At 38.7% G+C, this 17294-nt stretch overlaps 1 protein-coding gene across 1 annotated transcript; it reads right to left on the bottom strand.

Moving 5' to 3' along the window:
• Positions 1 to 646: 646 nt before the first annotated feature.
• On the bottom strand, positions 647 to 17038 carry Nnmt (nicotinamide N-methyltransferase). Its single transcript, XM_027930440.2, has 3 exons — positions 16739 to 17038; positions 15667 to 15874; positions 647 to 1079 (listed from the first exon to the last, which is right to left on the bottom strand). Exons 1-3 carry the CDS (start codon positions 16890 to 16892, stop codon positions 647 to 649), a joined length of 795 nt encoding a protein of 264 aa, XP_027786241.1. The 5' UTR covers positions 16893 to 17038.
• Positions 17039 to 17294: the final 256 nt, after the last annotated feature.

Genomic DNA, 17294 nt, shown 5'->3' with positions numbered 1-17294 from the left:
CTCTGGGTCCTTTATGTTTAGCAATTCATTTTCATTCTCTCAACAGGAAATTCTATGTGCATACCATTTTGCAGATGAGAAAACTGTGGAACTTGACTATAGAGAAATAGCTAGTTGAGTGGCAGAGTTGTAATTTGAAAATGAGATTAAAAAAATAAAAGGATCACTGGGAGGAACAGAAATGTTGTTCAGTGGGGTGTCCATCAGAGAATGCCTGTGCCCAGGGTAGCCCAGCAGCAGCAAAGGCTGGGGTGTGACTCTCTCTCTAGGAGAAGGCAAGTGAAAGAGGCATCTGGGGCCCCTAGGAAACTAACAGTGACTGCAGAGCCTCTACATAGGCAGGTCTACATACACTTTAGCTGGATGTTTGGGAAAGTGAGGTTTCCTTTCCTAAGCACAGGCAGGAAAGAGTGCACATCCTAGTTACTCATCTTCCAGTTCCCTGGCACCAGCACATGGGTGGAGCCCAGAGTAGATGGACAACGAGTTTCTCCTAGGCTGACTGACCACTCCAGCCCTACCTTAGAAATACCATCGGTTCCAGCTAATCAGCCTCTACTCCCCACAGTGACCGTGGCAATTAGGACCATGGCCCAGAGTCACCTGGGCAAGTCAAAGGAACTGCTTTAATTGAGATCTCGAGATGTCATACAGATCTGTCTGCCTTCCGCCCCACCAGGAAGAAAAGTCCTTCGTTGTCGGCCGTGGTGGAGGAGTAACTTTGCGAGATCACCTCGAACTGCTCGATGGTGTAGCCAGCCTCTTTCACCGCAGCCTCTACTGCCTCCGGGCCCAGGGAGAGGCTGGAGAACCTCTGCTGACCAATCGTGTAGTAGCTGCTCTTCAGCGCGTCCACGACCACCAGGAAGCCCCCGGGCTTGAGCAGGCTGCCCAGGTTCCTGAGCGCCGTGCAGTAGGTGGGGAGGTCTGGGCAGGCTGCGTCCAGGCACAGGGTGCTGAGCAGGCAGTCGGCGGGAGCCACGCGGACCGCGCCCAGGGGCTGGCTCTGAGTCACGTCGCACTTCAGCACCTGCCTGACCGCCCGCCTCAACTTCTCCTCTTTCTCCGGCCCCTTGACTCTGAAAAGCACAAACCAGCTAACATCAGCGTCGCTTGCTGCTCTAGTCATGGGGACCCCTCATTTCTCTGGTCGGGGGCTGAAAATGGCCATGTGAGGAGAATGAGCATCCTTAGAGCCATCCCAATTGAGAAAGGAGGGACTGTTTTGTTATGTAAATGTGACCATATTCCCTGAGCTGGGCTTACTCTCTTAATAAAATGAATAATAATGTGGAAATCATACAAATTCCCTGGTGTCTACAATGAACTGCCCCACCCTTGAAATTATTCTTCCTCACTGTTTTGTTATTGACTTATTAATTATTATTACTATTCTCGTCCCTTCTGCCAAACTGCAAGGTAGTAGCTATTGACCCATACTGAGGAAGTAATCATGGGTTTAGAATATTGAAACGTTATCTTGGTAGTAGTTGCTGATGGATGACGGGGTGGGGTCATGCACAGATGTTTTTAGATGCTGTTCATCATCACTATCCTATAGCTGTTCCCAGGGAAGCCCCTCTGGAGAGAAGAGAACTACTACCCCCTATTCTCAGTCTCCAAAAAATATTGCAGATCTCAGAGTATATTTTCCGACAGACATCGTTTTCTTGGTAGCTGCCAGTAATCCTGTTATTTTCTGTCAAATCAGTGGAGTTTCTTGAGAGAAAATCAATTAATGGAGAAGAGAAAACAAGCACAGGAGCTGGAATAGAGTCCTGTGGTACTACAGTGTGGGTCTGAATATCCCCCCAAAGCCCACGTGTTTAAGGCTTGCCCCTTTGTGCTGTAGGGACGTGGTGGAGCCTTTAGGAAGTGGACCTAATGGGAGGACTTTGGGTCACTGGGGGACATGCCCTCAAAGAGAATCATGGGACCCTGGTCTCTTCCTCAAAGGGCTCTATAATGATGATCCCTTCTACCACTGCAGAAGGGATCATCATTATAGAGCCCTTTGAGGAAGTTGGCCAACAAAGCACCCCGAAGCACATCTAGTCTTACATTTGGGGAACCCTCAGTCCATGGTCTGATACAAGCTCTGGGAGAAGATGGTCACTTGGGCAGCAAGGCTTGATGAAAACAGCAGAAGACGGCCCAACATCAGACAAGCAAGAGAGACTTGCACTGGGACTATTTCTAGTCATGAGGCAAAGTCAATGGCTTAAATGAAACATGCCGATTTACCTTCAGGTGGAATTATTTAAGATAGTGGAAATTATTTGTGGGCATCAATTTACATATTTAGTTAAAAGTCTTAAGTTGAGTGCACATAATCTGTTATTTGCAAATATTTTTTTTAAATGTTTATTTTTTAGTTTTAGGTGGACACAATATCTTTATTCTACATTTTTGTGGTGCTGAGGATCAAACCAAGTGCCTCCTGCATGCTAGGCGAGTACTCTACCGCTGAGCCACAATCCCAGCCCATGTATTTGCAAATATCTTTTATGCTTGCTAAAATTTTCCATTTAAAAGCTTAGCCATAAGCATAGGAAGAGATACTCAGTATCACTGGCCATCAGAGAAGTGCAAATCAAAACTGTGATTGAATACTTCACATCCACTAATATGGCAATAATAATAAAAATATCAGAGGTAAAGTGTAAAATGGTTCAGCTACTTTGGACAGCAGTCTGGAAGTTCCTCAAAAAAAAGTTAAACAAAGATATCACGTGACCTGGAATTTCACTCTTAGGTGTATACCCAAGAGAAATAAAAACATAGCCATACAAAAACTTGTATATGAATGTCCATGAGTAGCTAAAAGGTGGAAACAACTTAAATGTCTGTCAACTTATAAACAGATAAATAAAACGTGGCATATACTTATAATGAGGATATTATTTGTCAATGAAATGAAGTTCTTTCTGATACATACTACAACATGAATGAACCTCAAAGATATTATAGTAAATAAAAGAAGCCACAACCCCAAAGCCACAAATTGTAAGATTTCATTCATATAAAAATGTCCAGAAAAGGAAAATCAACAGAGACTAAAAGCAGATTAGTTTAGTGTTTGCTAGAAGATGGACTTGAGCCGGAGGGGCAGGTAGGAGTCCCTGCTAATGGGTAGAGGGCTTCTTTAGGGAGTTATGAAAATTATAAAATGGATTGTGGTGAGGTTTGTGCAACTCTAAGTCTACTGAAAACCATTGAGTTGCACATTTTAAATGGGTCTATTGATTGCATGGTATGTGGGTTGTATCTCAATAGCTTCTTATATTAAAGAAGAGAAAGATGCTTAGCAAGGTATTGGTTTTAGGGAATTCCTACCAACCAGTAAACTGGTATCTGCATAGGGAATAACCTTCGATTGGGGTTTGCCTGTTCCCTAATCAAGCATAAAAATGGTGGTAGGGTAACCATTTGTCCTGATTTGTCTTGGATTTTCTGGTTTTAGCACTGAAAATTCCCTATCCTGGGTTCCTGTGGTAGTCCTGGGCAACGTAGGACTTTTTTTTCCTACTTTAGGGAAATTAAAGCCATGGAAACTACTTATAAAGCTGCCACTCAGCCTTGACAGACTATGAATGACTTGATAGAACCCTTTAAAATAAAAAACTTATTATTCGACATTATAGAAGTTTGTGAGAAACACAGGTTTGAATAGGTAAATAATCTAGAACAGAAAAAAAAAAAATAACCTGTCTGCACACATGGATAACTTAAATGTATAGAAAAAGCTAAAGCCGTACAACATAATGTTCTTTGGGACATGTTTAAAATGACCCTTTATGTCGGGAACATGTGGGAATGTGTATTTAAGTGATTACGTCAGAAGCAGAATGGACCTCTGTGCTCTATTGTGTATCAAACGATTTTAAAGACACAAATTACCACAGAACTAGTACTTGCCAGTCAGAGGATGATGGAAATTGTTCCCAAACTGTGAGACACACTGTGAAGTCTTGAAAGCTCACAGAGAATGTGCCAATTTGAGAGGGGAATTTGTTAGAAACACCCACTGTTGCAGATACCTGCTTGTCCTTGGATGGACAGCAAACATTGGTGAACTCAGTTGCCAAGGCAGCAGCGTGCAGATTACACCTCAGGGCTCCTGGGGCCTGCAAGTACACAGCAGGGAAATGGACTCTCCTGGAGACCCAGGCAATTACCACTCAGCCTCACGTTTAGCTCAAAGGGGTAGGCAATAAACACACACCGGAGAAGTGTTATGCTGTTTTACAGAATGCTAACAGTGCTAACAGCAGTGTGGCCATTTCCCTCCTTCTAAAGATCTACTCTTTCAAATGAACCAATATGCAAAAATTCTATCTATAAAAGGGAAGGGGGAGGGAGAGAAAAAAATGAAATGATAAGGAGCAGGACTCCTGAGAAGACCACAGTGTGAAAGCCTCTTCCCCTATCCCAGGTAATTATCCTAAGATTGGGAGGAGGTTCTTTCTGCCCTGTCTCAGCAAGGCAGGCAGTGAGTAGAATCCCCTGGACAAGCCTTTCCAATACACTCAATCCCCATCCCTAGAGGTTCCTGCAGGCCCTCCTGAGGGAGAACCATCAAAACTGTCAAGGACACAAAGGCCAAATTAACTTGGATGCCAGTGTAAGAACTGTAAGAACAAGGAAGGATCACTAGAAAGCCTGTGGTGGAGTTCACACCTGAGTCAGGTGGACATTCCAGGAGGAAGTCTGGAAGGCAAAATGCAAACATTCCTTTTTATTTACAAATACGTTTGAACCTCTGTTATATGACAGGAAGTAGGCTAGGTACAGGGAACTTAAGGTGAACAAATGAGAAACAGGTCCTATCCTCATGGAGAATTACAGATGGGCTAGGCAGAATTAATCAATGATCATCCACCAAAAAACAAAAAATGGAAATTAAAACTGACAAATGCAAAGAAGGAAAGGAACAGAGAATTTGTGGAGGAATGCTGGGTCTTGGCTTGGTCTAGAGTATCAAGAAAATTTCCTCCGAAAAGAAGGTCAGGTAAGCAGAGACATGGCGGATGTGCATGTCAGAGACGACTGGGGAGGAAGACATTCCCGTAGAAGGAAATAGCAAGTGCAAAGGTCGTATGGAGAAGGCATGCTGCTGTGACTGGACTTTGAGGCAAGTGAGCTGGCAAATGGCCAGGCCTGTAGTGAGGCAGGACATTGTGGCAGAGAAAGCTGCTCACCTCATGGTGGCCTGAGAAGAGGGAGGGGAAGAGGGACACAGACAGGGAAAGAGAGGGGCTGGGGACAAGATATAGCCTTCAAGAGCAGGCCCCCAGTGACACACTTTTTCTAACAAGGCCCTGCCTCCTAAAATTTCCATCACCTTCCAATAGCCTATTAAATTATGAATCCATCAATGGGTGAATCCATTGATGAGGTCCTCGTGACCCAGTCACCATTCAAAGGCCTTAACTCTGAATACTGCTACCTTTGGGACCAACCCTTTAACACATGAACTTTTGGGGGACATTTTGGATCCAAACCATAACATAGACTATGCTGGGAATTTTGCTTTTTCTCTTAAAAGCCATGGGGAGTCATTAAGAGGTGCTAAGAAAGGGAGTGACATGATCAGATTTCTACCTTGACATAACCACTGGGCATGCAGAGCAGAGAAAACCAAATGAAAGGACAACAGTGGAAGTGGGAGGCCAGTTCAGAGGGAGAGGGTGGTAGCTAGAACCAGGATGATGATAAATATTGGAAGAAAGAAACTGGTTCAAGAGAAATGTGGGAAGTGTAATGGACAGAACTTAGTACTAGATTAGACATGGAACATGACAGAGGTTGTCTTCAGGCTTCTGGCTTGTCCAATTAATTGTATGATGATGCCATTCAAGGAGCTAAGAAAACCAGAAATAGAGCAGATCTGGAATAGAGCTTAGTTCTATTTTGAATGCATTGAGGGACTTGGAGACACATGAGTAGACGGGCCTACAACCTGAAGGAAATGACTAGCTGAAGGTTTCTCAGCCTGCCCTGTGCTTTCTCCCAGAGAGGTAATGCAGGCAGAACACCTATGTAAGAGAGAAGCATCCTTATAAAAGGCAGAAACTTCTCCCAGGCATCACCAAAATAATCACCCTGACCCTCAAGATCCTGATTTTCAGAAAGAGTATCAATATCCTTTTGCAAGCCATGAAAATCCAGAGATGCTGTGTGATAGAGGTAGTCCACTAGTTTGTAGAACAAAACAGGCACAATTGTATGTAAGTGGGGACAATATGCCAACATCTTTTTAAAGCAGGTATGGAGATTTTTGCATAGAGAGTATTTATGTTAGAGAACTGTCACCTCTGTGGGTGCTCAAGCTGTCACCTCTGCAGGTGCTCGGGCTTTTGCTCTGTCGGGTACACTGAGGTTAAGTGAAAGCTGCTCTTTACAGAGGTCTCTAACCTCTCTGGGTTTCACTGGCCACCCTGAGGGCTGAGAGCAGTTCATAGTTCACACCTGTAACTCACTCTCACCCACCTGTGTGTCTTGGCACACCAGTGGGAAGCTCCTCTGTAGACACCAACACTTCTTTGACTGTAATGTGCATCTAGTCCCCAGCAGCTCTTGTGAAAACACAGACTCCAATGCTGTAGTGGCCAGTGAGTCCCGAGAGTCTGCGTTTCTAGCAAGCTCCCCATGTGACTTCGAAGTTGCCAGTCTGAGGACCACAGATTTAAGTATTGTGTGTTCCAAGTTCCAGGGGCCAGAGACTAATGAATGCTATTTCTGGGATTTCTTAAGGGAAAAGTTCACTTTCTTCTGATCATGGCATAAGCTGGAGTAGTTGTATATTAGTGTTGGACTTTCTAATTTAATAAATTGAAAGTGTGAGGCAGGAGTTTGGTACCAATGTCTTACAGCTTTCAGATAGTTGTAAAAATGAGTTATTTCTAAATGTATGCATCATATTCCAGAGACACAGGAGGAGGAAACAGCTCATTGTCCTTGGCAGCCGTCAGCACAAGAAATAGCTTCTGATAAAGAAGAAATAATCCTAGGGGAAATAGGTTGTAGGTTGATAGAAGTACTTGAGGATGTGAGAAAGATATAGTTGAACGGGATCACTATCATTCTCAAAATAGTTGGAGCCACAGGATCTGGCATTAGGATAAAGACAGGAATGCAGAAACTCACTGCCAAAAATACAGTTCCTCATTCTAACAGACTGGAAAAGAGGTTGTCTCAAGAGCAAATTGTTCCAAGCTGACGATTCCAGCATGAGATAAGTAATGCTTTTAGTATCCTGTAAAATTTTAAGGGTTCGTTTTTGAATGAGATGGAAAAGCCTGTGATGGCTAGGGAAATTGAGAACAAAGTTCTAAAAGCCTTCTTGACACATGATTTAGAGTTTGGAGAGCTGCATTATCTAACAATGTTTGGGAACTTTATTTATATATATCCAAACTTTCTCTGAAAATCCACAAATCCTGGTAAATTCCTTATTTATTTAACAATTTTTGATATTGTCCAAACATCCTCATAGCTATAGTTTTGTTTTTTCTAGTTAATGTTAATTTCATTCTGTGGAATCACACATTCAATAGTAAAGAGAAGGATGAAATTACTTTCATTTAAAAGACTACATCCTCACTTTAAAGGCTAAATGTATAGAATTCTAAGGGGTTATAATTCTGAGGTTAAAATGACATATAAAAATAACCCTTCTCAACCTCTTACTAAATGCCAGGAGAAATAAGACAATACTTAAGCAATATTGAACAATTTTATGATGTTGTTCATGTATAAATTTGACAAAAATACCTTCCCACAAGTTTGGAAAATATGTCACTTTTGTGGTCTTCTTGAAAAAATTATTTGGATATCTACTGAGTTAACTAATAAATGAATCATAATTAAAACTCAGTGACTACAAAAAATCATATAAAATGAGCATGAAATATGTCCAAGTAACTGTAAATATGATTACAAATCAAAGAAAATGTCCCAATGGATCTTGAAATAAAATATAATACTTCAAATTTCAATATTTGATTTTAAATATCTCAGATTTCAAGAATAAATACTGGGAAGAGAGATGCCAGAGGCACATTAAGTATTAAAAATTGCTAAATTCCTCATATTAAGAAGAAGAAAAAATTACTGATTCTTACCTTACATTGACAAGCTGAGAGAATTTACTTATAGCCAAGCTGTATAGTAAGAAAGACTAAAAAGAGTTTTTGTTTTTGTTTTTAGATGAAGGGAAAGAATGCCAGACAGAAACCTATATCTTCAGAAAGGAATAAACACCAGACAGGACTGAGAGATGGGTAAATACAAATATACATAGTCTTAATCAATTTATAACAAAATACCCTAGAATGGGTGACTTACAAAGGAAGCTGGAAGTCCAAGATCAAGGTACTGATACAGTAGGTTCTGATGAAGATACTCTTCTGGATTACACATGGCTGATTTCTCCTTGAATTTTCACAGGGCAGAAGGAGAACTAGAGAGCTCTCATGAAGGCTTAGCTCTCATGACTTGAGCACCTTCCAAAGGCCCTAACTCCTAAAACCATCACATTATGGGGTGAAGACTTCAATGTGGGATTTTTGGAGGGACACAAATATTCTTGATAGCTCATTCCCTTTTAATGCTAAATAATAGTTCATTGTCTGGATATACCACAATTTGTTTATTCCTTTACCTGCTGAATCTTGGTCACCTTTAATTTTTTTACAATTATGAAGAAAGTTGTTATAAATATACATAGTCATGTCTGTGGGTAGATACAAGTTTTCAACTCCTCTGGGCAAATACCAAAAAGTGCAATTCCTAAATAATATAGAGAGGATATGTTGAGGATATGTTTTGTTAGGAATAACCAAATTGTCTTCCACAATGGCTATACCATTTTATATTTCCATGAGCAATGATTAAGAGATCCTGTTGCTACACGTCCTTACTAGCATTTGGTGTTGTCAGTGCTCTGGATTTTGGCCATTGTAATATGTGTGTAGTGGTGGGTTTTGTTATTGTTGTTGTTGGTAATGCATTCTACCAGATCATTAAAAACTGAGTCACAGATTCCAAAGAATATTCTAGGGGAGAAGATTAAACAAGGGTATGAACACTTGAGCCCAGAATTATTAGGGACTATCTTAGAGGTTGCCTACAACACCACTGTGGTAGAGCCAGACAATCATAGGAAGGTTGATATGGCCATATTAATGTCAGACAAAGTAGACTTTTAGACAAAATGTGCTACTGGAGATAAAAGATGTTCCATGATAATAAAATGATCATTTCATCAAGAAGACATAATAATCCTAAAAATGCATGCATATGATACCAGAGTTTCAAAATGCACACAGCAAATGTTAACAAAACTATAGGGAGCAAGGGATAAATTTGCAATCATAGTTTGAGATGTTAAATTCTCTATTTGCAATTGATAGAACAAGTAAACAAAAAATCAGGATGTAGTAATTTTGAAAAATACTATAATTCTGCCTGACTTAATTGATATTTATTGAAACTATACATACAACTGAAAAATATATATTCTTTTCAATGTAGATAGCAGATATAATATTCACCAAAATAGACTATATGCTGACATATAAGTCCCTGACTACAACAAAATTAAATTAGAAATCAGTGACAATAAGATATCAAGAAAACCCCTGAATTTTTGTAAACTAAACAACACAATTATATATAATTCATGGTTAAAAAATAATAAATAAATAAATATTAGAAAATATGACAAATCAGATAGCAATAAAAATACAATATGTCAAAAATCATGGGATGCAACTAAAACAGCACTGAGGGAAATTTGTAGTTTTAAATGCCTCCATTTGAAGAAATAAATACAGGAAATCAGTGATTTAACCTTCCATTTTAAGAAGTGAGAAAAATTAAAGGGAAGAATTTTGGACTCCTAGAAAAATAATTTTTAACAACAAAAGAACAATTGAAGTAGAAAATAAGAAAAATAAGACTATAAACCAATAAAATAGGAAATGAACAGAAAATAGAGAAAAATCAACAAAGCCAAAAGTTGGTTATTTAAAAAGATTAACAAAATTGATTAATTTCTAGTAAGATTAATCAATATTTCTTAAAAAGACATACTATCAGCATCAATAATCAAAGAGGAGAGAATATTACAGATCTATAGACATAAAAGGGTATTAAAAGAATAATGTAAAAAAAATTTATGCTCATAAAGCTGACAGCCAAGATGGAAAGCTACAAATTCCTAGTATAGTATTATACATAGAACATCTATCAAAGCAGATATAAAAAATAGAAAATGCAAACAACCAACAAAGAAATGCTATTCTGAATAAAAGATCTACACACATGGCATGTGTGTACAAGTGTGCATGCACACATTCACACACACTCACAAATCTTTCAGGTTCAAATACTTTCATGGTGAATTTTATCAATCATTTAAGAAGGATAAAAGGAAGACTAATATTATACAAAGTCTTTGAGAAAACTCACCCAACTTGTTTTATGACTCCAGAATCATAATATCAATATCTGTCAAGCATATTACAAAAAAAGATAGTTCAATATCCCCCACAAATACAGAATAAAAATGATTAGTATTAGCAAGTAATGTTCACCAATACATAAAAGGGTACTCATGACCAAAGGGTTTATGCTAGTTTGGTTTAACATTTAAAATCATCGAATGTAATTCACATTTTCAAAATAAAGAAGAAAAAAACACATGACCATCTCAATAAAAGAAAAAAATACCTGACAAAATTCAACATTTGATTAAAAACTTTAAAAACTTCCAAGGAAACTTCCAAGAAGCTAATACAAAGAAGCTCGGTCTGATAAAGAATATCTATGAAGAACCTATAGCTTTTAGGTGTTTGTGATGAATTATTGAACATTTTTCCTCTAAGATAGGCAATAAGGTACAAATATCTGCTCTCATTATTTTATTTAAAATCTCATTAGAAGTGCTAGCCAGTGCAATAAGTCCTGAAAAAAAAAAAAAGATAAAAAGTTGGAATAGAAGAAGAAAATCTATTTTTATTTTCAGATAGTTTAGTAGTATACATAGAAAATCATATGGAATCTACCAAAAAAACTACTACAATTAATTAGTGATGTCAGCAAGGTCATGGGACAGAAGCCAATATACAAATGTATTTCGATATTAGATTAACAAAATGAAAAAATTAAAACACATTAATAGCATTGAAAAATAAAAATTTAAACATGCAAAATGTGAACTTATAAAACATTTCTAAGAGTAATTCATAAGCAAATGAAAAGACAAACCATGTTCGTAGACTAAAGATTCATTATGTCCATTCTCCTAAATTAATCTGTAAATTCAGGGGAATTTCAAGTTTCAGCAGGCTTTTTCTGAAGATTTACAAATTTGCTCTAAAATTTATGTCAAAATACAATGGCAATGGAATTGCTAAAATAATATTGAAAAAGAACAAAGCTGGAGGATTTATACCACCTGACTTCAAGACTTAATTAACTATGCCTAGTAAAGTGCATAAACCAACATAAGCCCAGTAGAATTTAAACAACTCTGGGTGGTAGTAAAAATGTTAATTGGAACAATAAAATAAAACATTGATTTTATTCATTTTAAAAAGCGTTGTGCCACCAATGAGTTACCTCAATAACTGACATTTGACAATCCACATTAACTACCAATAAGACAATGTATGAACAATATGTAAGTATAGTACTATTTAGTTTAGAATACTAATAACCTTGAGAAGAAGAAACCTGTAGGAAGTCTGCAGCCCATTAAAACAAATGAAAAACTGAAGAAATAGAAGCACACTTTGGTTTTAAAAGGGAAGCTGGCTTTTAGGAATAAACCAAAGTAGACTAATAGATGGGAATCAAATATAAGTGCAGTTCTAGAGAACTGAATTGACCTTCACTCCAGAAAAGAGTCTGAGCAGGCATATTCTTTATGAGTGTTTTAAATCTGCAAGAGTTTATATTGATCCCTAGGATTCAGTAATATTACCTTAATTCTCCATGGTGTTAAAGTTCAAGGGCAGAGCCACCTTTGACATTTCCTTGCCTTCATTCCCAATCTTTAACAATCATTTTTAATTCTAGCTCAAAAATTGATCTTAAAATAATCTACCTCTCTTCATCACCGAAGAACAAGCTACTATCATTTCTCACCTGGATTTAAATTATTTCTTTTCTACATCTCTTGTTTCCTTCTAAATCCTTTCAATCCATTCTCCACACAGCAACAAGAGAGATCTTGTAAATGTCATTGTTCTCTGGTTATACATCCCAAACACCTCTCATTGCACTTGAAGCCCATAATCTTTTAACTTGGACCAGAAGGTTCTAAATGATCTGGCCTTTGCCTGACTTTCCTGATGTGAGTTCTAGGAGGGATGGGCCTTACTCTCTTTGGTTCAGTGTTCTAACCTAGGAGCTGGTACTATGTGGCATGTCAAAGTTGTTCAACACAGGTTTGTTGAATGAATTAACTAGTTAATCCTAATTCCCTTAGCTAGGATCCAAAAAGTATCAACACCTGTTTCTTGAGGGAGATTGTTTTGCCTTAAAGTTAAAACTGCTTTATGATTCACTATACCTCAATAGTGAATCACCTGAAATACAAATCAAGAAAGCAATCCCGTTTACAATAGCCAAAACTAAAAACTAAAAAAAAAGATAAATAAATAAAATGCTTAGGAATAAACTGAACCAAAGAGGTGAAAGATCTCATAATGGAAACTATAAAACACTGATGAAAGGAATTAAAGAGGACAAAAAAAATTGGAAAGAGATTATTATTCATAGACGGGAAGAATCAAATTGTTAAAATGCCCATAGTGCCCAAATCAATCTATAGTTTCAATGAGGTTCCTATCAAAATATCAATGACATTCTTCAAAGAACTAGAAAAAGCAATCCTCAAATTTATATGAAACTACAAACCAACAAAAAAGCACTCTCTACCCTAATAGCCAAAAGTAATCTTGTTTGTTTGTTTGTTTTGGTGTTACTGGGGACTGAACCCAGGACCTTATTCATGTTAGACACGCTCTCTACTATGAAGCTACATCCCCAACTCAAAGTAATCGTAAGCAAAAAAGACCAAAACCAGAAGCATTATATCTCACTTCAAAATATACTACAAAGTTTGGGTCATCAAAAAATCATAGTGTTGCCTCAAAAATGGACACATAGACCAATGGAATAGAATGGTGAGCCCCAAACAAAACCCTTGTATCTATAGTTAATTGACTTTCAACAAAGCTACTACTAATAATATACACTAGAGAAAGGACCATCTTTTTTAATATTTATTTTTTAGGTGTAGATGGACATAACACAATGCCTTTATTTTTATGTGGTGCTGAGGATCGAACCCGGGTCCCGCCCATGCTAGGCGAGTGCTCTACCGCTGAGCCACAATCCCAGCCCCAGGACCATCTTTTTAATAAATGGTGCTGTGAAAGTTGGGTAGTCACAGGCAGAAGTGTGAAACTAGACCCCTATCTCTCTCCGGTTACAATTAACACAAAAACTATGAAACTACTAGAAGAAAACATAAGGGAAATGCTTTAGGACATCGGAATGGGAAAGGATTTCTTGGACAAGATCCCCCAAACACAGGAAGCAAAAGCAAAAATATACACATGGGATGACCTCAAACTAAAACCTATCTATACATCAAAGAAAACAATCATCAGAGTAAAGCGACAACCCACAGAAGAAGAGGAAATAGTTACAAACTATATAACTGATAAGAGGTTAACATTCAGAATATACAAGGAGCTCAAAAACTCAAAAGAAAAACAATGACAACAAAAGACACAAATAAACCAATTAAAAAAAAATGGGCAACAGATTTTTGTGAAAAGAAGATGTAGGAATGGCCTGCAGATGTGTGAAAAATGCTCAATATCAATAGTCACCAGGGAACTATAAATCAATGAGTAAGAATGCTCACTCCAGTAAGAATGCTCTTACCAGAAACACAGAAGACAACAGTGCTGGCAAAGAAAAAGGGGACACTGGCACACTGTTTGTGGGACTGTAAATTAGGACAGTCAGCATGGGAATTGATGTGAAGGTTCCTCAGAAAATTAAACATAGAACTACCATATATTCCAGCAATTCCACGGCTGGGTTTATAATCTCATTCCTGGGTAGCATGACTAGATAACAACTGTTTTATATATTTCAGAAGCCAAAAGAAAGGATTTTTATGCTTTCATCATAAAGAAGTAGTGAATATCTTAGGAGATAGATATGCTTAATCTGATTGGAACATTACACAACGATCAAAACATTATAAGCTACCCCATTAATACATAGAGTTTTTATGTATTAGTTAAAAATAAATTTAATAATAAAATATATACATTTTCTCATTGTAAGTGAAAAAGAAGAGGAAAGACTACACAATATGTGTAGCATGTAAAGAAGAGGAAAAATACAGGAAAAAGTGAACTTTGGGTCTGTGGAAGAGACGGGGAAAGTCATGTTAAAATTAAATTATAGACATCAGGGAGGAGAAGATATGAAAAAACAAAATTAAAAAAACTACAGGAGCATTAAAAGAAAAGAAGAAGGAAAATATAATTGAGCACATAGAAGTAGCAGATAGGGTTAGCTGGATCCAAGGAGGGGAAATACTTTCCTTTTCTCCCTTTTCTTTTTTATCTCCCTTTTTTCTTTTTTTTTCTCCCTTTTCTTTTTTACCTGGCAACTTTGCCTCTTCTTTATTTACAGTTTTTACAGGAGCCTGAGGAGTCTTGGCCATAAACCTACAGCAATGACAGGATGGCCCAGGAGCTAATGGTCAGCTGGGCAGAAGAACAGACACTGTAGTACAACTAGGAAGAGATGGAGGCACATCAAGGCAAGAAAAAAATAAGTGAAATGCAGACCAGGTAACATTTTCCAGTGGTTCTATTTTTCCTTGTGGGGAGAAATTAGTGAATTAAACAAGAATCATTTGCATAAATTTACTTGTAGATGTGGTAGTGAAGATTTTAACTCATTATCTGTGAGTATATAAACCCTAACTTTATGAATGATGAATAATGAATTCTCTTCCCATAATTCCTGTTATGTTGCTTATATGAGTTTTTTTTTTAAAAAAGAAGACCTAGTCAGCTTTTGGCTGTTTCGGTGGTGCCAGCATTAGGCACACTCACAACCAAGACCTTTGTTTGGATGCCTAGCAACAAAATGGCACTTTTGAGGGGGCGGAGCAAGCCCTGGCACCTGAAGGCTGCTGGTGAGGAGCTGGTTTGCCCTTACTTGATGCTGTCCTAAAACTTGGGTCCATGGTAACTGAACCACACACTGCCCCTGGCCCCCACAGGTCTGGAAAGCTTGTGTGTCACTTCTTCTTGGCTCAGTATTCATCTGTTCAGCTCTTTCCCTGTGTCTTCTGCTTTTCTGGTACACACACACACAAACCCACAAATACATACACACACACACACACACATAACTACATTTCAACTTTTTCTCTCATTAGCTATCATTCTCCATTCAGATACACCCCTCCCCCCATCTCTCTCTCTCTCTCTCATCTCTCTGTTTCCCTGGCTTTTTTGACTTGAATTCTTGAATTCTAAGGACAATCCTTAGTTCACATCCAAGTGTCACTAAGATACCCTCAGAAAGTTGAGAAGCAGACACCAGTTTCTCTACCTGTTGCCTTCGAGGTCACACACGTAGGTCACCACAGGAGACCAGTCGAAGGCCCCTGGCTCCCTCCTTAGCCACTTCTCCAGCTCCTGCAGGTTCTGGTCTGTGTAGTCAGTGGCAATGATCTCCTTGAAGGACTCACAGGCAGAGAGGAGCTGGTAGATGGTGGGCCCAGAGCCAATGTCTATCAGGAGGTCTCCCTTCACACCACCTGGTTTGAATGAGGAAGGGGGGTCAGGAATCATATTATAGCAGTCAGCCGTATTTGTAGTATCTTTAGTGGGATTATGCCGCCTATCCTCAAAGACAGACCACCAGACTATTCATACTTCCCTCAAAGTTCTTTTGTAAAGCACCTTTTCATTTTCCATTCCTCAATTCAGGGTAGAGACATGTTTTATTGGACTATTTTAAGGTCTATAAGAAAGAAAAAAAGATATACATCTGGTGTACAGATCCCTGATCCTGAAAGACGTAGAGAACGTAGAAGCTATTAAGGAATGCTTTTGAAGAAAGTTTATTTTTTGTTTAAAAATTAAGTGTATATAATGTCCCCTGCCCCTGAAAACTACCTAGTTCTGAATATGTTGAAAACTTGTTAACGTATTAACATGTTATGTTAATATGTTGAAAGGTCTTTACTTCATGCATATTGGCAACATTCCTTTCAGTGAAGAACCAAATAAGTATTGGACTCCTTCTTTCTTTCTTTTTTTAGACAGGATCTTAACGTGTTGCCCAGAGTGGCCTTGAACTTATATAGTCTCAATTTCTTAAGTGGCCCATTGAGTTTAAATGGCTCCCTCTAGTCACCTAGCAAATCAGTGTGGACTCAAGGACAGCACTCAGGCCCCTTTTGCATTTCCCTTTTGCATGACCGAATGAGATAATGGATATAAAAGCACTTTGTAAACTGCAAAATGTCTAAGTCAACATTAGCTTTTATCCTAGTTAAATAAATGTGTGATGCCAAAAAAGGTTGTCAAAATAATAACAGCTAGACACAAATCCAGTCATGCCCTGACCATATCACTCATATTTAGACAGAAGATACAGAGACAACAGAGAAACTTACCTAGGCAGAATATCTTGAAAAGATTTTTCAGAAGATGCTTAAGAATCTGATTTTCTGCAGAAGGCCTGGACCCAAAATTGTAGTATTTTTCTAAATAATCCCGAGGGTTAAAATGCCTTAGATACTCATCCTTGGAGGTGAAGCCAGATTCCATTGTGTCTCACTCTGTGCCACCAGCCCAGTGCCCCCTCCCTGTCCTGCAGAAGCCAGGGAGTCACCCTGCAGGAGTTGTCTTTCTGAGGCTGGGCTCTTGGTCTTCCTTCCACCAGTTCAGCCCACCCCATAAAGACAGATGTTTGGTTAAACACTAACAGAGAAATAGACCACAAATGTTCTGGCTGTTCTGGGAAGTGATGAAATTCCTGGAGAAGGGAGTCTAGGAGAAAGAGGGAGTGGCAGAGGGAGGGCCTGAGCTGTATGCAATGCTCTGCCAGGGGTGAAGGTCAGTCACCAAAGACTGCAGACCCGGAATGACCCGGCTCACCGGCTCACCGGCTCACCGGGGAAGTCATTTAACTCACGGAAGAACCCCAACATTCAGAGAGACGTGCAACTC

The sequence above is a fragment of the Marmota flaviventris genome, chromosome 9 (assembly GCF_047511675.1).
Source record: "Marmota flaviventris isolate mMarFla1 chromosome 9, mMarFla1.hap1, whole genome shotgun sequence".
Lineage (NCBI taxonomy): Eukaryota > Metazoa > Chordata > Mammalia > Rodentia > Sciuridae > Marmota > Marmota flaviventris.
Note: the sequence above shows the minus strand (reverse complement) of the source record. Positions and strands in the feature narration are given on the sequence as shown.

Bases quoted from the DNA above. Each gene is read 5' to 3' on its own strand.
- Nnmt (XM_027930440.2), bottom strand. From the start codon at position 16,892: ATGGAATCTGGCTTCACCTCCAAGGATGAGTATCTAAGGCATTTTAAC. The intron at 15,875-16,738 runs GTAAGTTTCTCT...CATTCAAACCAG, and splicing joins TTTCAAGATATTCTGCCTAG to GTGGTGTGAAGGGAGACCTC. The intron at 1,080-15,666 runs GTAGAGAAACTG...TGTGCTTTTCAG, and splicing joins TGTGACCTCGAAGGCAACAG to AGTCAAGGGGCCGGAGAAAG.